General features: G+C 34.2%; 1 protein-coding gene across 1 annotated transcript; it reads right to left on the bottom strand.

Moving 5' to 3' along the window:
• Positions 1–18,056: 18,056 nt before the first annotated feature.
• On the bottom strand, positions 18,057–21,734 carry LOC145631914 (protein gamma response 1-like). Its single transcript, XM_081684178.1, has 3 exons — positions 21,621–21,734; positions 19,642–20,801; positions 18,057–19,288 (listed from the first exon to the last, which is right to left on the bottom strand). Exons 2-3 carry the CDS (start codon positions 20,798–20,800, stop codon positions 18,576–18,578), a joined length of 1,872 nt encoding a protein of 623 aa, XP_081540304.1. The 5' UTR covers position 20,801; positions 21,621–21,734; the 3' UTR covers positions 18,057–18,575.

Genomic DNA, 21,734 nt, shown 5'->3' on the forward strand with positions numbered 1-21,734 from the left:
GCAAATTACAACTAGAAAAACCACCAATATTTTAAACTTCAATCAAAATTCAATTTCCAACGACTTTCATCTGAATATAGCATCATTAATAATAATGATATAAAAAAATAACCCTTGGTCTATATTGGAATGACATTATTTTTAGTTCTAATTTGCAAAAATCAACATAAATGGTTGTAACCTGTAAAATGGTATTTTTACCGGTTGTAATTGACAAATTTTCCGAATTATTATAATGAAGAAATATTGTATACTGTTACCAACAACAAAGCTATAAATATATTTTGTGCGGTTGTTATGAAAAAAAAAAGTTGACACTAAGATGAGTATCCACTGTGCAGAACCTTATACTAATGAAAATTACTAGTGTTATAACTCATAAATGGCTCAAGCTAATAGGGGCAGAGAAATCATCCACCAATTAAATGATAACTTTTATTTTAAATTCTCAAGTTTATGGTATAAGTGTGTCAAAAATGATGACCAAAGATTATTCAATATATGGATTATCAATTCACCCATACATATAACATTAACATTCGAGATTTCGAGGAAATCTAGTATAGGATTGAATACTATTGATTTGTACTATTGAATTGGAGCTAAAATTTCAACTTAACCCTCATAATACAACAATGGGGCAATCATGGATCATCTACTGACCTACCTTCACCCTACAACTAGATTTGATCATCTTTGGCTTGGTTTGAACATTCTAATTCAATTCAAATTTGTTAAAATTGGTCAATAAATAATATTTCGACCTCTATCTATCCTAGGCTCAGAAAGCCTATTCATTCGACTATAAACACAATCCCAAGTGAAAAAAGTAGCTTATTACTAAAGATCTACTAATTAGAGCAATATTTTAAAGACATAATATTATACTAGTATTATATTAGATATGATATATAATCAATATCGGAAAATACTATCCGTACTCCTGAATTCAGTTCAGTTCAGCTCTTAATTTATGTTTAATGATATTGCTAATGATATAAAGCCAAATTTCATTGTTTTAAGCTCTTATTACAACGACAACAACAACAACAACATAATAATAATAATAATATTAACAATAACAATAATAATAATAATAATAATAATAATAATAATAATAATAATAATAATAATAATAATCAATATGTAATAAATAATAATAATTTAATAATAATCATCAATAAATAATAATAATAATAACATTAATAATAACGATATCATGGGGCGATTAGGGTGCGATCAGGTTTCTCGTCCTCGTCAATAATCCGGCAGTTTCCACGTTAGTTTTCCGGCAGGTTCATCGGCGGCTTCTGCAGCGGTGGTCCGGCATATATAGGGGCAGCAACGACTCTGTTTTCTCGTTCAATTTGGTGCTGTTTTAGGGCGTAATTCAGGCAGTTTCCTGGCGGTTTTCAGGCGAATTTCTGGTGTATTTTTGGTGCAGCGTCGGGTTCTAAAGCGGCTTTCTATTCAGGTCTATTTTCTGGCAGTTTATGGGCAGTTTTGGGTGTTTTTGGGTGCATTTTCAGGCGATTTTCAGGCGATAATTGGGTGTGTTTCCTTGCTGTTTTCTGGTCAGTTTTCTAATGAAAATTGGGTGTGTTTACTTGCTGTTTTCTGGTCAGTTTTCTGGTCGGTTTTTGGGTAGTTTGGCAGCCGTTTGTTGATCAGTTTCGGGAAGGTTTTTGGGTTGTTTTCTGGTGCGTTTTCTGGTGTGTTTCAGGCATTTTGCTTGCTGTTTTCTGGTCAGTTTTCTGGTCATTTTTTGGGCAGTTTGGCAGCCGTTTTTTTTATCAGTTTCGGGAAGGTTTTTTTTGTTGTTTTCTGGTGCGTTTCTAGCGGGTTTTCTGGTGCATTTCAGGCGGATTCTGCAGTCGGTTCAGTGGTTTTTTGGGTGTGTTTTTGCAGTGGTTCAGCGAAGGTTCTTCGTTGGTTTCTATTTTGGGTTTCGGTGATCTATATTTCCAGTGATTTTTCGATATTGGGGGCTGTTTTGGAGCAGTTTTGGGTGCTGTTTTTGCAGCAGTTTCTGGTGCAGTTTCTTGTCCAGTTTCGGCAGCTCTTGGGTGCAGTTTTGGGTGCTGTTTTACGGCAGTTTCTGGTGCTCTTTTGGGCGTACTTCAGTTTTGGGTGGTGCAAGTCATCTATGTCGGCTGCCGTTGTGAAGTTTCATTGTCCCTTTGTGGGTCTTAGTGGTTGTCAAGATGGAAGTGGAAATGGCCTTACTCGACGTTCTCTAATTAGGCATCTTAGTGATCGTCATTGTTGTATCGGTGCGCGAGATATCACCCGACATTCTCTAACTTCTAATTTAGCTGTTTATAATGAGGCAGAAGTTACTTTTAGGCGTATGGGGATTTGGTTATGTGGAGTTTGTTATAAAACGCACACGTTTCGTTCTAAGTGTCGTCATGATAGGGATGAGGATGTTTCGCCCCCTGATGAAGGAGATGGTATTGTTCGTTTTGTGCTTCATAATTTCACCAAGCCGCAAGCTCCTTCTTCTCCTGCTCGAGATGGTATTGGTCATGTGGATGGTGAGGTGCGAGATCATAACAGTGGTTTTGATGTGGCTCTCCTTGATTGTTTTTTCTCTAAGGGGTTTCGCACTGTTAAGTCTATCCCTCCCAAGTGTCGTTTGGGGTTTTCTCGGGTTCTGAAAGGTGCTCTTGATAAGGTGATCTCTAAGCCTGATGACATTTCTAATTGGGTCTCTTTGTTGGTGTTACCTCTTTGCATCCTTAAAATCTTTCGCCCTCGGAGTAGTCGTGAGTCTCGGTCTGCGGTAAGACGTCGGCATCAGGAAGAGAGTATTTCCCGTGCTATTTGTTCTTGGAATGTAGCGGGTGGTAATTTGCAGCTTGTGAGGGAAATTTTGGCGGAGGAATCTCCTACTTTGTCGGTGGTTGATGATGAGGACATTGATTTGGAGGAGCGTAATATAAAGCAGTGTCGTAGGAAGATTTGCGATGGCCATTACACTGCTGCAGTTCGGGTTCTTTCTTCTTCAGGCGTTGCTCCTTATAATGACGCCACTCTTGCGGATTTACAGTCCAAGCACCCTTCATCTCCAGCTCCATCCTTGCCTGATATACCTATTGATCACCTTCATCTCGTAACGACTTCTGCTGTTGTTTTGGATCGGATTAAGAGCTTCCCCCGTGGCACATCATGTGGTAGGGATGGTTTGCGTGCTCAACATCTTATGGATTGCTTAAGTGGTGCAGCTGTGGCAGTCTCAGATGAGTTGGTTGACTCTATTACCGGGGTGGTTAATCTCTTTCTAGCTGGAAGATGTCCTATGGAATTAGGAGAGTACATTGCTAGTGCTCCTCTTACGCCACTTGTCAAGCCCGGTGGTGGTATCCGTCCTATTGCTGTGGGTACGGTTTGGCGGCGTCTCGTTTCGAAGGTGGGTGCTGTTATGGTTGGTCAGTCTTTAGGGAGTTACTTTGATGGCCTTCAATTTGGTGTTGGGGTTTCTTCAGGTGGTGAGGCAATTCTTCATGCGGTGAATCGGTTAATTGAGGATCGTGGTTCTGATGTGGGTCTATCTATGTTGTTGGTGGATTTTCAAAATGCCTTCAATCTGGTTGATCGTTCGGTCATGTTAAGTGAGGTACGTCGCCGTTGTCCAGGCATTTCGCGATGGGTTGAATTCTGCTATTCTAATCCAGCCAGGTTGTACTATGGGGACCAAACCTTATGGTCATCTCAAGGGGTGCAGCAGGGTGATCCCCTTGGTCCTTTGCTTTTTTCTTTGGTTTTACAACCTCTGGTGTGTAAAATTAGAGAGACTTTTGATGTATGTCTTCAGGCTTGGTATTTAGATGACGGCACGATTATTGGAGACACTTTGGTGGTGGGGCAAGTTCTGCAGTTGATTATGGAGGAAGGACCTCGTTCTGGGTTATGTCTTAACGTGGAAAAAACTGAAGTTTTCTGGCCTACGGAAGACCCTCGAAGCAGGCTGGTGGGTGTCTTTCCGCCTAATATTGCTCGACCTTTGCGTGGTGTTAGGTTGCTTGGAGGTCCCGCTAGTTCCGATTCTGGTTTCTGTGGTGAGCTTGTGATGCAGAGGGTGACCAAGACCATTGCCCTTATGGATAAGGTCGCTATGCTAGATGATCCTCAGTGTGAACTGTTGTTACTTAGGGCATGTACTGGAGTTTCAAAACTCTACTTTGCATTACGTACTTGTCCTCCTAGTACTTTTGAGGTAGCTCAGCGCACTTTTGATGGAGCTCTTCGATCTTCCTTGGAGCGTATTGTTACCGCTTCGGGGCCTGGGTTTGGTGATTGGCAGTGGCGGCTTGCCACCTTACCATTTGCGTTTGGAGGGCTTGGTGTTTATTCTGCAGGTGATGTTCGTCACTATGCTTTTCTTGCTTCTCGGTTGCAGTCTGCTGGGTTGCAGACACAACTTCTTCGGCATACTGGCATTGTTGGTCTTGGACGTGCCTTTGAGGATGCGTTGTGTTTGTTTAATGGAACAGTGGAGTCTGACATTTTGAGTAATCCGAGTGAGGTCGCTGCCCCTAAACTCATGAAGAAATTGGCAGATATGTATTTCACAAAGATTACCGCTTCTGCAGAATCTGCTTATTCTTTAACTCCTCGACAATCAGCATTGTGGAAATCACAGCAGGGTGATCACACCTCTGCTTGGCTCCGGGCGGTTCCTATTTCGGGGTTGGGTCAGACGATGAACGCCAAGACTTATCGCTGTGTGTTGTCCTATCGGTTGGGTGTTCCATTGTTCTCTATCTCGACGTCGTGCTCTGCTTGTTCGAGGGTTTTTGCTGGAGATATTTTCGGTGATCACGCGGTGTGTTGTGCTGGTATTGTGGGTATTAAACATCGGCATAATGTTGTTCGGGATACCCTTGTTGATGTTTGTTATCGTTCTGGGATTTCAGCGAGAAAAGAGGTTGACATTGGGTTGGCTGGAGGGAACGACGAGGCCCTCAGACCTGCGGATGTGTTACTTTATTCATGGGATCGTGGTCGCGATGTCTGTATTGATTTGACAGGGTCTTCTCCTTTGACACAGTCAGGGCTATCTGACTTTATTCCTGGGCGGGTTGTGGCTGATGCTGCTCATCGGAAGCGGGTTAAGTATGAAGCTCGATGTCAGGCGATTGGATATGGTTTCATTCCCTTCTCCTTTTCTTCGCTTGGGGAATTAGAGAAGGAGGCTGTTGCGTTACTGAAGCGGATTCAGCGGTTCTCGACGACGCAAGACATTGGGGCTCGTGCTGCAGCTCATATCTTCACTAGGGTAGGATTTGCTATAGCTAGAGGAGTGGGGGCCCAGATTGTATCTCGGCTTCCCACTAATTTATTGTAGGTTGTATGACTTTTGTTTTTGATAATAATAATAATATTAATAATACTAATAATAATAATAATCAATAAATAATAATAATAATAATAATCAATAATAATAATAATAATAATAATAATCAATAATTAATAATAATAATATGTACATTTGTATATACACATATGTATAGTAATAAATAATCAAAGATCACTAATCCGTAGTTAAAAATCACTAATTAATAAGTTCAGTTCAGTTCATCTCAGTTCAGTTCAATTCAGCTGAGTTCAGTCAATCGGAACAGGCCCTAAGCAAGGGCAAAATATTTGAAAAAAATGTGTAAAGTTGGGAAAAGCTACACGTACAACGGTCGTATATGGGCCCTCCCACATACAACCATTGTTGGCTGCAATTGATTGGTTTGCATTTTGAGTTCCACTTTTCCCATTTAGTTTCTTCCTATTTTTTCCTCCTTTTTGATGTGGCACGTATATAACGGTATTGTATGTGGGCTACCGCATACTACCATTGTATATTTGTACGTGTAGCATCGCTCTGTAAAGTTGGAAGCAAGGTAGTACTCGTAATAAGGACTAAGGAGTATGAAGTATGAAGTAGCACACATGATTAAGCCATCACTACTAAACAACATTTACACTGCTTTAACAGCTTTACTAGAAGTGACCCCTCTTATTTGTACTGTTTTTTGCGGTGGGGGGGTATCCCTTTCTTCTTTGATTGCGACTTCACACGTCAGTGCACCAGTTCTCTGTCAAAATTCAATTGGGATAATCCGACGTGTATATCCCTCTTATCCCCTTTTCACCTTTTACTAGTAATCCATAGTTACTCCATGTTGAGAGGACATCGGCTGCTCAATAAAATAAGATTAACTCTTAGCGTATAGCACCTGTGACTTTAGCAAATATATAGGATTAAAAATGTATCATTACATGTACAATAGGTCATAAGTGGTAAATATTTTGGGAGAAAATATTCAACGTGTATAATGGTAAAAAGTATCACTACATGTATAATAGTACACAAAAAGTATTATTTAGATAATTTATATTTTAATAGTATATTATACATGCATAACGGTACATTATAATGTACCACAGTAGAGTGAACTTTTTCCAAAACCTTATCAAATTTACAATTTTGCCCTGTAAACATATAGGAGCTATGCACCTAGTTGCACTCATAAAATAAAGGAAAGACAAATTTGTCAAAAAAAAACCTTTTAAATACATCATTTTGCGAAAAAAAATCCTTTTAAAAGCTTTATCGTTAAAAAAACTCGAATTTTAATAATTTTTTATTGATAGAAACCTAGTATCACTAATTCACTTGATTTAAACTTTAATAATTTCAACTATGCGCGATATACTTTAATAATTTCAACTATGTACGATTTACTTATAATAATTCCAACTAAGCTTTGTTATCTAATAATCTTAACTAGGGATCAGTTTACCTCCAATAGTCCCAATGACTATTGACTAATAATTTTTTTTTTTTTTTGATTTAATAGCCAAATGTCAACATGTGATTAGTCTTATATATATAAAAAATTCTTATCCACCTTCACCCACCGCCAAACCCTAACCCCACCCCTAAACATGCCGGAAATCGGCTGGCCACCACCTTAGCTACCGAAACTAGCTAGCCGGCCCACTACCACCCAATTTGACCTAATTTCAACCCTCAAAATAACCCACCCAACCTCCCCGACCCCAATGATGGAATGACTTGCAGGTTGTTATTGATTATTGAGACTGGCGTTGAAGAGAATTGTGGCTTTGATCTTGCGGGTTCTTCACGATGATGAACATAGAAATCGCAGCAATGACGGAAAAGGAAGAGAGAGAAAATGGAGGCTTTGGGGTACGGTTGAGGTGGACTAGGAGGGTGGTTTCGGACTTTCGAGGTCGACAATGGCTGGTAGAGGACGTCCGATCGTTTCGGTGGTTAAGTTGGGTTAGTCGGCCGTTTTTCGACAAGGTTAGGGTTCCGGCGAGGTTAAGGGGAGTGTGGCTATAATTTTAAGTTTTTTTTTTACTTGTATTTTTTTTAATTTTTAAATATTTTGGACCAATCAATCACGTGCTGACACGTATCATGGTCACCTGTTATAACTAGTTATCATTGACTCGTCGTTGACTGGTTGGGACCATTGGAGGCAAACTGGTCCCATAGTTGAGATTAGTAGATAATAAACCTTAGTTGAGATTATTAGAAATAAATCGCCCATAATTAGAGTTATTAAGTAATTTTCTTTTAACAAATTGGTCTTACACGATGATAATGATAGTTTTCGTTGTGTTCTTGTAAGTTTAAGGTCACAAGTTCGAGCCTTACATCTATGCTACTTGTGTGCACTTATATAATCTAAAGAGTTTGCTATATACATTTAACCGATACTCCCTATATGCCAATACTCCCTTCGTCCCAAAAAGAACGACCCATTTGGGTTGATTACGCGGGTATTAAGGAAGTTAAGTAAAAAGAAGTAAAAGTATATTGGAAAGATAAATTTACATGGGGTTTGTAAAAAAGTTGAGAGAGAAAGTAATAAAATAACATGGAAAATGAAATTTTTATACGGGGAAGCTAATTTTCAACAAATATTGTTGCAAATTGGTGGTGTTTTAATGCAAATGGGTCATTCTTTTTGGGACAAAGTTTTGGCCAAATGGGTCGTTCTTTTTGGGACGGGGGGAGTACTAATTAAATCCCAACAATATTGACTAAGGTTTAATAAAGTAGTGGGAGAGCCTAATTGCTTGTGTAAATGCTACGTAACTATGCAAGGTGATTTATTCAAAAAAATCTACTTGCCACGTGGTTCAAGGAGAATGGTTACAATTCTTACAAACCTCATCTATTATTAGTCGAATTTTGATTTCAATTAGAGAATTCCTATATTAATTAATTAATTAATGTAAATCATGCATTTTTTTTTTTTTAACTCATGCAAGTTTATATGCAACTATATACGAAGTGTATAAATGCATAATGCTCAAAGTATCAATGATATAAACTAATGATTTATTAGGACTTGTTCTATTTACTTAAAACAAGTATATCTAGTCTGAATTTTTTAAGGTCTGATCTGGTGTGGTCTGATCTGATTTAACAATTTGACTAATTTTTTACCGCATTTTAATACTAATTTTTAAAGAAAAATATTAACAAAATGGATCTTGTTAGATTCGTTTCATTATGAACTTTTTAAATATGTAATTTTTATAAATTTTTTTAATACGCAATTAACAATATTTAGCGATAAGTAAATGATAATAAAAAGTTTTGATCTGGTATGATCTGAATCTTTTTTACCTGATATAAATTTATTAAGTAATAAATATCTGAAATAAGTTGAAGAGAACAAATCCTAAATCGGGAATGTTTGCATCTCGCAACCAAAAAGTTGTGCGATCAAACTCCACTAAGAGGAACTTTGGAGTGAAGATTCCTTTATTCTTTCCCCCGCTTTCAAATTGCCTAGCCTGCTTATCCAGGCTGAGAGAACCAGTGAGAGGTTCCGGTCCGATAGGATCCTTCTACTTACCAACCAAAAATAAAATAAAGTTAAATATTGATTAATTAGAGTATTTTAAAAACTAATTGAGATATTAATGGTATGACAATTGCCTTGTTCTATAAGAAAGTTTGGAGTCTGTCTCACACATGATTAATATTAGAACTACTCTAATTAGTGGAGTGCTAGCCAGCTTAACTAATTGGACCCACATAACATAAGCCATACATGCAACTAACTAATCATGATGAAAAGACCACTTATGATTAAGGTTTGTACTAAATCTTATACAGTAGCTTAATTAAACTGTACTAATTTAAGATGAATGTACGTGGTAACTAGTATATAATGCTGGTACTTGATATACATACACATATATGGTATCACTATTGTATCTGTTCCTTAATGTTCTTGCTACTTATTATTTGCATAATTGCATGGGAATTAAAGCAATTAGGAGGAGATAGTAGAAACATGGCAACAAGTAGGGAGAAGAAGTGACTAGTAATTGACAAATGAACGAACAATGCAAGACGTTCGGGTAAAATCTATATTAACACATTACAAGCAGATGTGTCAAAAACGAACCAAATCGACCCTAATCCGACCCAAACTAAAAAAAATAAAAATAAATTAGATTTCGACTTATTTAGACACAATAATTTAGTATGTCTTATATTAGAAATAGACTAGGCCCTACTTGAATTCATTGAACCCCACTAGTACACCTCTAAATTTGTTGGAAGAAAAGTGTAGCTTAAATTACTACAAATAAAAGTAACGCTAAAACATTTGGAAAAAAAAAAAAAATGATTAAATAAACGTGCACTAATTTAAGTTGAGCACTTTGAACTTTAGAATTGATGCTTGTTCCACACTTCCACTTATTTATATGACTTACATCTTGTATTCTTATTGGAGTAAAACTTAAAGTTTTTTTTTTTTTTTTTTATTTTTATTTTTTTGAACCCTATTAAAGATTTAAAACTTAAAGTTCATTCCTTTTTATTCCCTAATTTTATTAAAGCACAGATTTTTATGAATACTTTTTTATTTTTTATTTTTGAATAATACATTGTTTGAGCTCACAAAACTTCATCAGTCCCATCTATCAGATCATTCAAGATCACCATCACAAATGTATACGTACATTATTTAACCAATACGCCGACCTAGCTCTACGCCCAAAAAATATACCAAAGTATATATACAGAACTCTTAGAATTTTTTTACTAGGGAATCATATAAATATATGTTTTTTTTTTTTTTTTTTTTTTTTTTTTTTTTTTTTTTTTTTGAGGAATATAAATATATGTTTATTGAATTCTATTTTAAATTTATACTAGAGCACCATCCATCTTATAAAATACTCCGTATAAGGTAGTGTGTTGTATTTTATTAATATTTCCTAACTTAAAAAAATAATACATTATAGAGTAGATGTATACATTTGATTGTTGAAGGTCATTTTTAAGAATACACCAATTGTTTCATCACATCAGTATAATAAGGCAGTGTAGTGTATTTTATAAATATTTCCTAACTTAAAAAAAAAAAAAAAAAAAAAAAATAATAATTATAGAGTATATGTATACATTTGATTGAAGGACATTAGTAAGAATGCACCAAATTTTTTTATCACATGCATCACATTTATTTTGATAGCTAACTTGTGCATTGTACATGCCAAAAGGGCAAAAACTAGTTATTATTGAAATTGAGCTAAAGAGTATTAGTTACATTATATCAAGTTAATAAGTTATATATAGAAAAATATGTATAAGAAACTATGTTTAAGCTAGGTTTGGGTCGGTTAATACTCCCGAGTTATTAAATGTACTCACATTGTTTTTCATTTTCAATGTGTGTGATCCGGAGCTACACCGGTTGCTACTCTAATTACACAGCCTTGTGATTATATGTACTTAATAGTTACTTTTAATATTTATATTGCCTTTTTTTTTTTTTTAATTAGTCCTTATAATTTGCAATTGTATTCAATTATTTTCATATTTGTAACATTGTTGATGATTGACTAAGATGGTTAAATAATCATACATCCTTCTTTTAATAGGTTAGGTGTTCGAATCTCTTAATTCTTAGGTTTTTTATGGTCGGTTCAAACCTTTAAAACTCGCTTGCATCAATTTATGTGTGTAATGAATGACATTAAACCACGATCGACATTTGGATGAGATGATGTGGAGAGAGAGAGCGCTATGTGGCATATATGATGAACTTCACTATGATTTATGAACGACTTTTATTATATATACTTCTATAAATTACTAGTATTTGGGTCCAAGCAATTCCTAGTCATAACTTTAAGATTAACCATTATTAGTAATTTAGTATACATTATTTATGACTCAATATTATCTAATTATCTTAGTTAAATGACAAATTTGTCAAAAAAAAAACCTTTTAAGTACACCATTTTGCGAAAAAAAACCTTTTAAAAGTTTTTTGACAAAAGAATATTTTATTTTTAAAAGAGAGCATAAAGTATGAAGATCAACACACATTGGTGGTAAGAAATTTTGTGATGGAATTGAAGGTTACACGTTTGAATCTTTAATATTATGACAAATTACTTTTTAATTTATTATTATTGTTTTAAGTTGATGAAAAAAAAGGCGATAAAATATGAAGGAGAGTGTCATGTATCACGTAAATATTCTATAGGACACAATTATAGATATATTTTTATTATAGGTGCACTGTAACTTTTAATTGGATATTGGTTTACTCAATATATTAATTATTGGTACACCGTACAAGACTTTAAATATGATGCCATATACAGTTACACACTTGTTTATTTTTTTTGACAATCAACAAAGTGACTTAGTCTTAAACCCTAGTGTCATCATCCAAATAAGACATAAAAGATGAGCAAATTAAACTCTATTGGTATGCATAGATGTGAAATACGAAGTAAATGTAAAAATGAGGACATTCAATAAGATGACTAGAAACCATGTCTATTATAGTATAATTAATTTAGAAATTAAAACTAATAAAATATTGCAAATTAAGTAGTCATTTTATCTTCCTCTTACAGGTTAAAGTGATTCAGCTTTGCAGATCATGTTTGAGAGTAATTAGGGGGGGGGGGGGGGGGGGAGGTAAGAGAATCTTCCTACACTCAAGAAAATGTATTGTTCTCTTCAGCTTAATTTCAGTTCAATTTCGCTCCAATCACTTAAGTTTATTTCCTAATTTCCTTTTCTCATAAAAAAATCATTTCAGTTTAGTTCGATTCAGCTCCAATTAGTTTAATTAGTTCAGTTCAGCTCAGGTTAGTAAATCAGAACAGGCCTGATAGTTGGTGGAATTCAAATTTATGACCGACCGATCTCAAAGTTACATGATAAGTTTTCCACCAACTTCATCAAATATGTTTGGTCAAAATATTTGTAATTTAGTATTTATAAAATTCTTATAAAAAATTATAGGAAAATAAAATGAAATGATGGAGTCAAGAAAGTTCTGATATATATGGTACATGTGTATCGTATCTATGTATCATATTTTTTTTATTTTTTAAAAAGGATGTATCATTAAAATATTACATCCCATTAATTTGTATTAGAATTTCCAATTTTCAAATAAGACAAAAAAAAAAGGATAAAGAGAATATACAACGATCGATACATACGTTATACACGTAGCATTCAAGCTAAGAAGACTGCTCGTATGTCGTATGCCGTATCTGTTAAAGTACATGTACATGCATGCATAAAGGATTAGTTAACAAAGTTTTTAAATTAAAGTGGCTAGTTTGAGCTTTTTCAATATCTTAATTACAAATTAGAAATGAAGTACAAATGTCAAATGATCGATCTTATTAAGAGCATTGTACACCAAACATGCGATAATATAATATACTAATTCATATTAGAGTGGAATTAAGGACAAATCATAACATACTTTATTTTGATTTGTTCCGTCTAGAATGGAATATGCTCTTCCTACGTGTATTCAATATTATTCTATGTGAAGTTATTTATTTTGGAATTTGGATGTAGAAATTTGGCATAGTTTCACCTAGTGTGCTTGAGGTTATACATTAAAACGATTTTAATAAGTATTTACACCATTATAATTTACGAAATATTTTTGTATATGTTGTGTAGATTATTAACATTGGTCAAATTAAATTATACTTTGTATTGATAAATGTATCGGGTTAAGAAACAGATTGAGTATAATTCTATTTCCATCGAAATACCAAAAGATTTTTCAAATAGGACAATAAAAAAAATATATAAGTGAATGAGGTATACGAAGTATAATTTGAGTGGTTTTTGTATGAAACAAGGCTTGTGTAGTTCACATTAATTTTGCTTATTCAATATGATCTAATCTGTTATGACCTGATATGATGGTCTAATTAGACCTATCTTTAACCTTATGTGTACGATAATAAATAAAGAATAACTATATCAAGTGAATTTTTGTTAGATTTTGATGAATGTGCGTTTTATTAATATGTAAGTTTCATAATTTTTTTATCATGAAATTAAAGATATTTAGCGATATAAAATCGTACATAAAACGATGAATTGATCTGAACTTATTTCGGACCTGTTCTAATTTACTGAACTAAGCTGAACTGAACTAATTGGAGCTGAACTAAACTAAACTGAATTGAAATGGATTGTGTATGAGAGAAGGAAATTAGGTTTTGAACTAAACTGATTGAAGCTGAAGAGAACATGCCCTTACTATAATCCGAGCTGAACTATTGTGTTTTTTTTTTTTTTTTTTTTTTTTTTTTTTTTTTTTTTCTGATTTGATCTGAACTTTTTTTTTTTTTTTTTTTTTTTTTTTTTTTTTTGTTTGTTTATGAAATAAGTGAAAATAACGTGAACTAAACCTAGCTTAAGTCAAAACGGAGAAATAAACTCTGAAAAAGTTAAAATAGGCATAAATAGATGGGACTAACCCAACAAAAACCGATGGCCCATCTATAGTACAACCCGTTGGATGGGATATATACGTGTAAAGATCTAATGAGGAAGTTAAACAAACAAAAAATTAAAAAAGTAGAACATGCAAAATGTAAAATGCAAGCAATGTATAAGTAAGGATTAGTTTAATGATTAAGCTTAAATTAATGCATTAATAAGTGGGGTCATAGATAATGTATATGTAGGTCCATACCCATTAAGAGTGAAAGACATTCATCCACGTGATATTTGGTGGAACTTCGCCTTCATTGATGTATTCAAATTTCTTTCTTTCTTTCTTTTTTTTTTTTTTTTTTTAAAAAAAAAATAAAAAATAAAATACTTTGTATTTATTTATTTAATTTTATTTTCTAATATTTCGGCTCAAGAACAACTTCCTTAACTCTTATTATATGTTTGCATGTTCAAAGTATATTTGGTTTTGGCCTTAAATAGTAAAAATTGTTTTGTTGCAATAAACAAATAAACCTTAGACTTACTCCATAGATTATTATATCAAATTATCATACCATATACGTTAGCAAGTACCTCACATGTACAAGTATATATTAATGTTTATTAATTAATGTTCAAATATTTAAGTATATAATATATGGTACATTAGGAAGGGGGTAGGGGAAAGCGAAACCTTGAGGTGTTTGAATTTGACTAATTTTACAATTTGTCTGTGGTTATTAGAAATACAATATACGAAAGTGTACTTAATTTAAGTAAACCCTACCTATTAGGCACTTTGCTGTTTTTTATTTTAATTTTTTAATTTTTTTTGGGGGTGTTTAGAGAGCCACAAAAGGCGGAGTAAGAATCAATCTCATGATTTTCTAGAACCGAGAGGAAAAACTCTAACTATTTGAGTTATACCTCACTCTCTAATTTTTTTTTATCTTTCGTATTGAAGTAATAATGATGTCTTAAATTGTTCTACTCATGAACCGGAGAATTGATATCGAGCTAGAAGTAGTGTCTAGTTTGATTTAGGGAGGTTCTTATCGCCTTTTGTTAAGGCTTAGGCGTAAAAAGGAGACTTTTGCAGATTGATCACTAATTTAAGATAACACCATATCAACAAGGTTGTCATATAATTTACGAATAACTTATCGATTTATCCGAGCTAGAAAGGAAAACAAGTGTTAAAAGGACAACGATGGCCCTCCTTTGGACATTGCCTAACCCGATTAAGCACCGCATGCCATAGTAGATGATGGGGACATATAAAATGTCATGTATACTTGAGTAACTCATCATTCTCTTAGATGAGTCATACTCCAATACCCACTTTTGAAAAGTTTCAAACTTATTAGATGACATTTATTTGATTAATCCAAACATAATTAAAAAAAATTAAGTAAATTACATATGACATAAGCAATTAGGTGCTTTGTTAAGTCATGAGTGGCAACCAAGAGTTGTATTAATAAATTATTTGATATTAATATTGAAAAATTCATATAAGTTGGGTATAAAAGCAAATTTCAATTATATTATTTTAATTAGAGCATCAAATTCAAAGCCTCTTTCTTTTTTCATATAAGTATGGAATAAGCAAATTTAATGATGACTAAAGTATACTTTTTAATTTAATTATAAGCTAATATAATAATTAACATGTGTCTTTGATTGGATGGTGGAATTTACTATGACATTCAAACAAGTTAAAATAAATCAAGTAATGATATTCCACTTAACATACGTATAAGGTTTATCCAATAAATTGCTCACGCAAAGTTTAGCATGGATCTTGACTAATTTGGCTAATGTCTAATGATGTTTAGATAGGCCACCAAGTACTCTATTTCTTCGTGGAGCTGGCCAACTGGGGCATAGGCCGTATAGTAACAATTATGTTATTATGTATCGATGTTGTACCGACGTTTCGTTGTGGACTTGTGGTGAAGTTTGGTAGGTTAATTCGATCATCTCTAAAAGACTAAAATGGTGTGTTTTTATTTTCGGGGATATATATGTCATCTTACACTTTTTAATCTAAACCATACCAAATTTTATTACTTCGTCCGTTTTTTAAGCCATATATGATATCGATAGTACCATTGCCTCCATTCTTGCTTTTAAAACACCATAAACATTACCACACCTTATCCCCCAATCCCCTAAACATGAGAGTTTTAAGAGTGCTACTAATCATATCATATCATATCATAACTAATATATAAAGCTAAACTTTTAGCCAGGCGATGAGACAGCGACACTTGGCGTTCCAACTTTTCGCCAAGTGTCGTGTCAAGTAGGATAGAGTTATATAGAATGCGACGAGACAGTGACACTTGGCGTTCCAACTTTTCGCCAAGTGTCGTGTCAAATAGGATAGAATTATATAGAATTCAATTTGTAGGATAAAAAAGGTAGTTTAGAATTTTATTTTCAATCAAATTTAGATAGAATTTTAGGATAAAATTGTTAATTTAGAGTTTTATTTTTTTATAAAGTACCAATATTTCATATGTACAAATTGAATTATAATTTTATTCAAAAAAAATTAGATTATAATTCTCATAAATTATCATATAAATTTATTTTTTGTATCATAATATATTTTTGGAGCGAAGGAATTAGTTCAAAATGTACCACATCCATGGTTTATAATATATTCTAATCAATTAAAATAATATACTTCACAATCTAATATAATTTTATTACTGTGTGTAGACCTGTCAATCAGGTCGGGTCAGGAGTCATTTCAAACAGGGTCAAAAAATATTTTTCACCAATATTATTATTATTTGTCATTATGTCTACAAGTTTAAATTGCCACAAAAACACGCCAATTCCTAACTAATTTTGTATCAATGATATGTTTTAAAATTTGACATATAAATTGAAATATATCTTTAAATTTAATAAACAACCCGGGCATCGCCCGGGCACAAAACTAGTTACTTTATAAACTTCTTTTTGATCAATTATATAAGACCATAAAAAAAAAAAAAAAAAAAAAAAAAAAAAAAAAAAAAAAAAAAAAAAAAAAAAGCGAGCCACTATAGGAAAGCAAAATTTGGGTAGGATGTATGTACAAGAAAACATGTGTAAAAGCCAGAGATTATGACCCACTATCGAAGATGTACAAGGACTCAACACCTAAGAGCATTAAACTCGTAATGTAGTCAATTTTGATGATAAACTTACTAAACTATATCATATTTCTATTAATATAATGTATTGTATATTAATATCATATATTGTGTTGGTAAGGAAAAAAAATAATATAAAAAATATAACAAGTCGTCTCTTACAAATTAGTTAGATCATTTATATAGGTCAACGCTTCAGAGTAAGGCTCAAACTCGTGAACTTGCTTGACAGTATGAACTATGAAGTACTTATCCTCGTAATCAAAGTATTATAAACTTAAGGAGGTGGGTGATTGATGGGGTCATATTATTCATAACTTCATACAAATATCAATGTGGTGTAAATAATAATGAAAGAAAGAGAGAACTTGTTGTGTAGTAATCCAGCTAAGCAGTCCAATCATTAGAATAGCATTAAGCCATGGAAAACAAACCTTTCCTCAAAATTATGAGGTGATGAGCTTTCGAAATGCGACCCACTTACTTACTTTGCTTGTCAAAAATATTTTGGGATTGATTAGCCTTCAGAACTAATTCCAACTTAATTATTCAGGCCCCACACGTTCCACAAAATATCATCTCCATTAAGGAGGGTTAAAAGAAGCTTAAAAATCGACATTAGTTTTATGAGACGGGTGTATGGTAAGACTCGGGTGAGTTTTTAATTACGACTATCTTTTATAGGGAAGACCGATGACTATCATAAAATTAAGAGATTAACTTAATATCCCTCGCAAGTGAGCTGAGACTAGTTATCCTACATTGAAGGAGACAAGGGGGATGAATAGCATATAAGTTCGATGCACTGCTTCGTCTCTATCTATCACCATTTGGTTTAAGAATAGAATGAGCTTATGTTAAGCTTTATAAAGATTACGAAAGACAAGGGAGACACTGTAAAAGTCTCATATACTTCGTACAACCACGGGAATTTCCTACAATGAAAAAAAAAACGTAGTTTTCTAAACATACTTCCATTTAGATAGGTGAGTAGTGAAATCAAGATGACTCCTTTGGGGAGAGCAGATGAAACGACGAATATAAGAAAAAAGGTAATTGGCCAAATATAAAAGCATGATAACTTACCATGAATCTTTTAACCATCTATATACTTGATCGTAGTAAGAGTTAAAATGCATTTCCTATGAATCAAATTACACAATTAACGCTTGAAATGAGGCTAGAAACCAATAAATTAAAACATAGTTTCAGAGCTGACTGATTATAGCTAATCCTATTGCCTTTTACATATGCATTTCCTATGAATCATATTACACAATTTAACGCTTGAAATGAGGCTAGAAACCAATAACTTAAAACATGGTTTCAGAGCTAACTGATTATAGCTAATCCTATCGCCTTTTACAGAAATTGCTAGTGGTGAAAATGGCAGGGATCAGAAGTTGCGACGATGATTAGAAACAGGGCCAAAAGGTCTAGTGGATTAGCTTCATCCTGAAAAACTTTGCCTTCTCTAAAGTGAGCACAGGAATTTCAAAGGCTTTCATCAAGTTTTTACCATATACGGAGTAATTGAGAATGAGACTGTGGTTCTATACATGCTACATCATGAATTAGTAAATTGCATTCAATATTCAAATTTTGAAATGCAATAATTTCGAAATTTCCATAAACATTACATTAAACTAAGTTTCAGTATCAAATCCAATATTCCAAAATCCTTCAGGGGTCAGTGGAGGAGCATACCTGTACCTATGCCTTGAAACACCCTCATGATGTTCACACCGAAACTTATGTCCATCAACTTCTCCATCTTTAGCATTGGAAAGGACAGCATCATAAAATTTCTTGCACTGCTTGCATTCTATTCCATTCAAATTTTCCCGCTCAGCTTTTTTCCGAACAGGTTCCACATATTTAAAACCTTTTGAACCATCACCAGACCTAGGAGCTTGCAACTGCTGTCTTTTGGGCGCAGATTCAGCTCTCATGTCCTGTGTCTCGTCATCTGAATCCATGTCTTTTGGATTTTCAGCTGGAACATCACGTAAGCTATCCTTCACACTCTTGTGCAAATTTCCCCTAATGTCTTCATATGGTGTATCAAGAAAATCATCATGCGGATCAGGACCACCGGGACTTTGACGAGATCGAGTCTCTCTCCAACCAGATACAGGGCGCTTTCCACCAGTTAATGAGCCCAAGTTTCTGGTCTTCCTACTAGTGGTCCAATGGTTTCCAGTAGGAGAGTCAGACCCAGATGAAGATTTGGAGCTTAACTTCTGATTTAATCTGACAAATTTCTCACCATCTGAGCTCTCCATAGTGTTGATTTCTTGCTTCACTTTGTTCAACTCACATGCCACCACACTACTTGCTAAATTTCTCTTCTTGACTTCTGCAAAATACACATGCTTAATTATTTACGCAAAGTAGTATTCTAACTGTAACTCTCTTACTCGTAATAACTAATTGGGAATGAATGGAATGATGGATGCAAACAAAAGAGCCAAAAACGGTTGTAAGGAAGTGAAACCCTTCTTTCCAACAACAAACAGATTGACACCACAGGAATGACACTCATGATACTGAATTTACATAAACTATCATTAGTCAACAGAAGATGAAAGAATCCAGGATAGTATTAAGCAACAAATCATACGATTAGAGTTTGTAAAGGTATATACTTTGAGACAGGAAAAATATATTGCGCAATAATTTTTAAAGCTAGTCCTTTTCAACGATCCTCACCAGATAATGCTAATTTTGTTTCATCACCGTTTAATGGATCACCTTCTTCTTCTTCTTCTTCTTCTTTCATTTGAAGCAACAGTTCTTCATTGGTGAGACCAAACTTGTTGAGCAGATAGCTGTGTTGAGACTTGAGTCTTTTATAAGCTGCATGAAGATCTCTTCGTCTATGCTTCTCGGTGGCTAACTCTGTAGTTTTTAGTTCAATTTGCTTGACCAAATCATTTTGAGGTACTCTTGCGTTAATTATTCCATCATCCCTATTTCTAAGACTCTCTTGAAGCTTCTCACCAAGCATTTTTTTCTCTCCCTCAAGTGCAGACAGCAGTTGATTCTTCTTTGTCAGCTCGTGTACTAATTGCTCACGCAACTGCTTTCCCTCATCTGCTTCAGCAATTTTTCTCCTATATCCATTTCTGAGACTATCTAAACTGGTTTCCACATTTTCCAGCTTCATTGAGAGTTGTTTGTTTTCTTCTTCACTTTTGATCAGCATCTGTTCAGTATTCCTCATCTTCAGCTCCTGTGAATCAATTTGCCTCTGCAATTCCTTCGCTAATTCTTTTCCATTGGTTACATCTTCATTCTTCTCCTGAAGCTCTTTGTCAAGTGCATCAATCTTTCCCTCAAGTTCTTGGGATTTGTTAACAAGAAGCTTCATTCTTTCTTCATGCTCTTTCACCTGCAGGTCCCTATCTCTGAGAGTAGTGGATTTCGCCTCAATGATATCATGTAATTTAGCATGTGATTCCATAGCATCTTCAACTTCTTTTGTCTTCTGCTGCAGCTTATCCTCCAATTCAGCTACCCTTGCTGCTAGTCTTGACTTCTCTACCATGAAAGCTTTACATTCATCAAGGACCAATTCCTTTTCGAGAATTAGCTGTTTCATTTGAAGCTCGAGTTTACTTTGCCTCTCTTTCCACTCATTTTCAGCAGCGTTTCTGGCTTCCAAATATATCTTCTGGACAGATTTTGCACTCGTTTGAATATTGGGGTAAAGCTGACTGCAAAAGATATACTCAATCTGGGAAATTCTATCCTTGGCTTCCTGAATTGTAGCGACCAGTATAGTGCTAAGCCCTGAGACATACTTTGTATCATGGCTCTCTACCTGATGACTTACTTTAGGAGACTTCTCTAATTCAGTAATGTGCATTCTGCAGTAATTAAGAAAGAAATTGAAGTGATCATTCACATTTTCACACTAACAGAAGAATAATCAATTTGCCTAACAACAACGACGACAAGTATATATACAGCTCGTACTCACCAATCCTAACAACATCAACAATTCTACGATGTTTGGTGATCCGAGATTTTGAAAATGGGATACGAATTAATACTTGCAAGTTGCAACCAACGAGTTTTCATCTTTTATAAACGATTCAACTGCCATTGCCTTGGTTACTATAAGACTTAAAGTATCAATAATACTTACTAGTTCCGTTAGGGGTAATTCCATAAAATAGATTACAAACATAACTACGGTTTCACAAAGAGGGGTTCGACTCGAGCAGAGCTCGAACAAAGTAGCCTCGGTTCAATTTCGATAGGATTTAGGCAAGCTCAGTTCGAGCTCAAAGTTCGACTAGCTTTAAATCCAAGATCGGATTGTGCTCCAATAGCCTCAAATTTTTCCAATTCATATCGTGGGATAGAATAAGATCGAAAATTGCAACAAATTAGCAACAATTTCAACTCAATTATCAAATTAGGGTCGAAAAATCACATTAATTTCTTCTAGCTTAAGATATCATTCATATCATCATCAATTGCACATTGAAAAATTCGAGAAACAAAATGGCTCATTATAATGTTTCACAATTTCAGTAATTATAACCAATACTAGTTCAATAATCCAAATTAAAAGAACCCTAAATTGAATTTAGACTGACAATCAAATCAACGACTATGAAATTCAAGCCCTAGATTGGGAAATTAATATTCGAGGATTACAAAAGAGAAGAACATCGTACCTTAGAAGCTGCTTCAACGGAGGAGAGAAAGCTCAGAAGCCGCTACAGTAGAGGACTGAAAGTGCGCTTCAATGGAGGAGAGAGAAAGAGATTTTCAGCGGAAAAAAAATAGCG

This window comes from Chenopodium album, chromosome 1 (genome assembly GCF_948465745.1).
Source record: "Chenopodium album chromosome 1, dcCheAlbu1.1, whole genome shotgun sequence".
Lineage (NCBI taxonomy): Eukaryota > Viridiplantae > Streptophyta > Magnoliopsida > Caryophyllales > Amaranthaceae > Chenopodium > Chenopodium album.

Excerpts from the sequence above, each read along its gene's own strand:
- LOC145631914 (XM_081684178.1), bottom strand. The coding sequence starts at position 20,800 with ATGCACATTACTGAATTAGAGAAGTCTCCTAAAGTAAGTCATCAGGTA. Across the intron at positions 19,289-19,641 it reads AACAAAATTAGCATTATCTG|AAGTCAAGAAGAGAAATTTA; the intron begins GTGAGGATCGTT and ends TGTATTTTGCAG.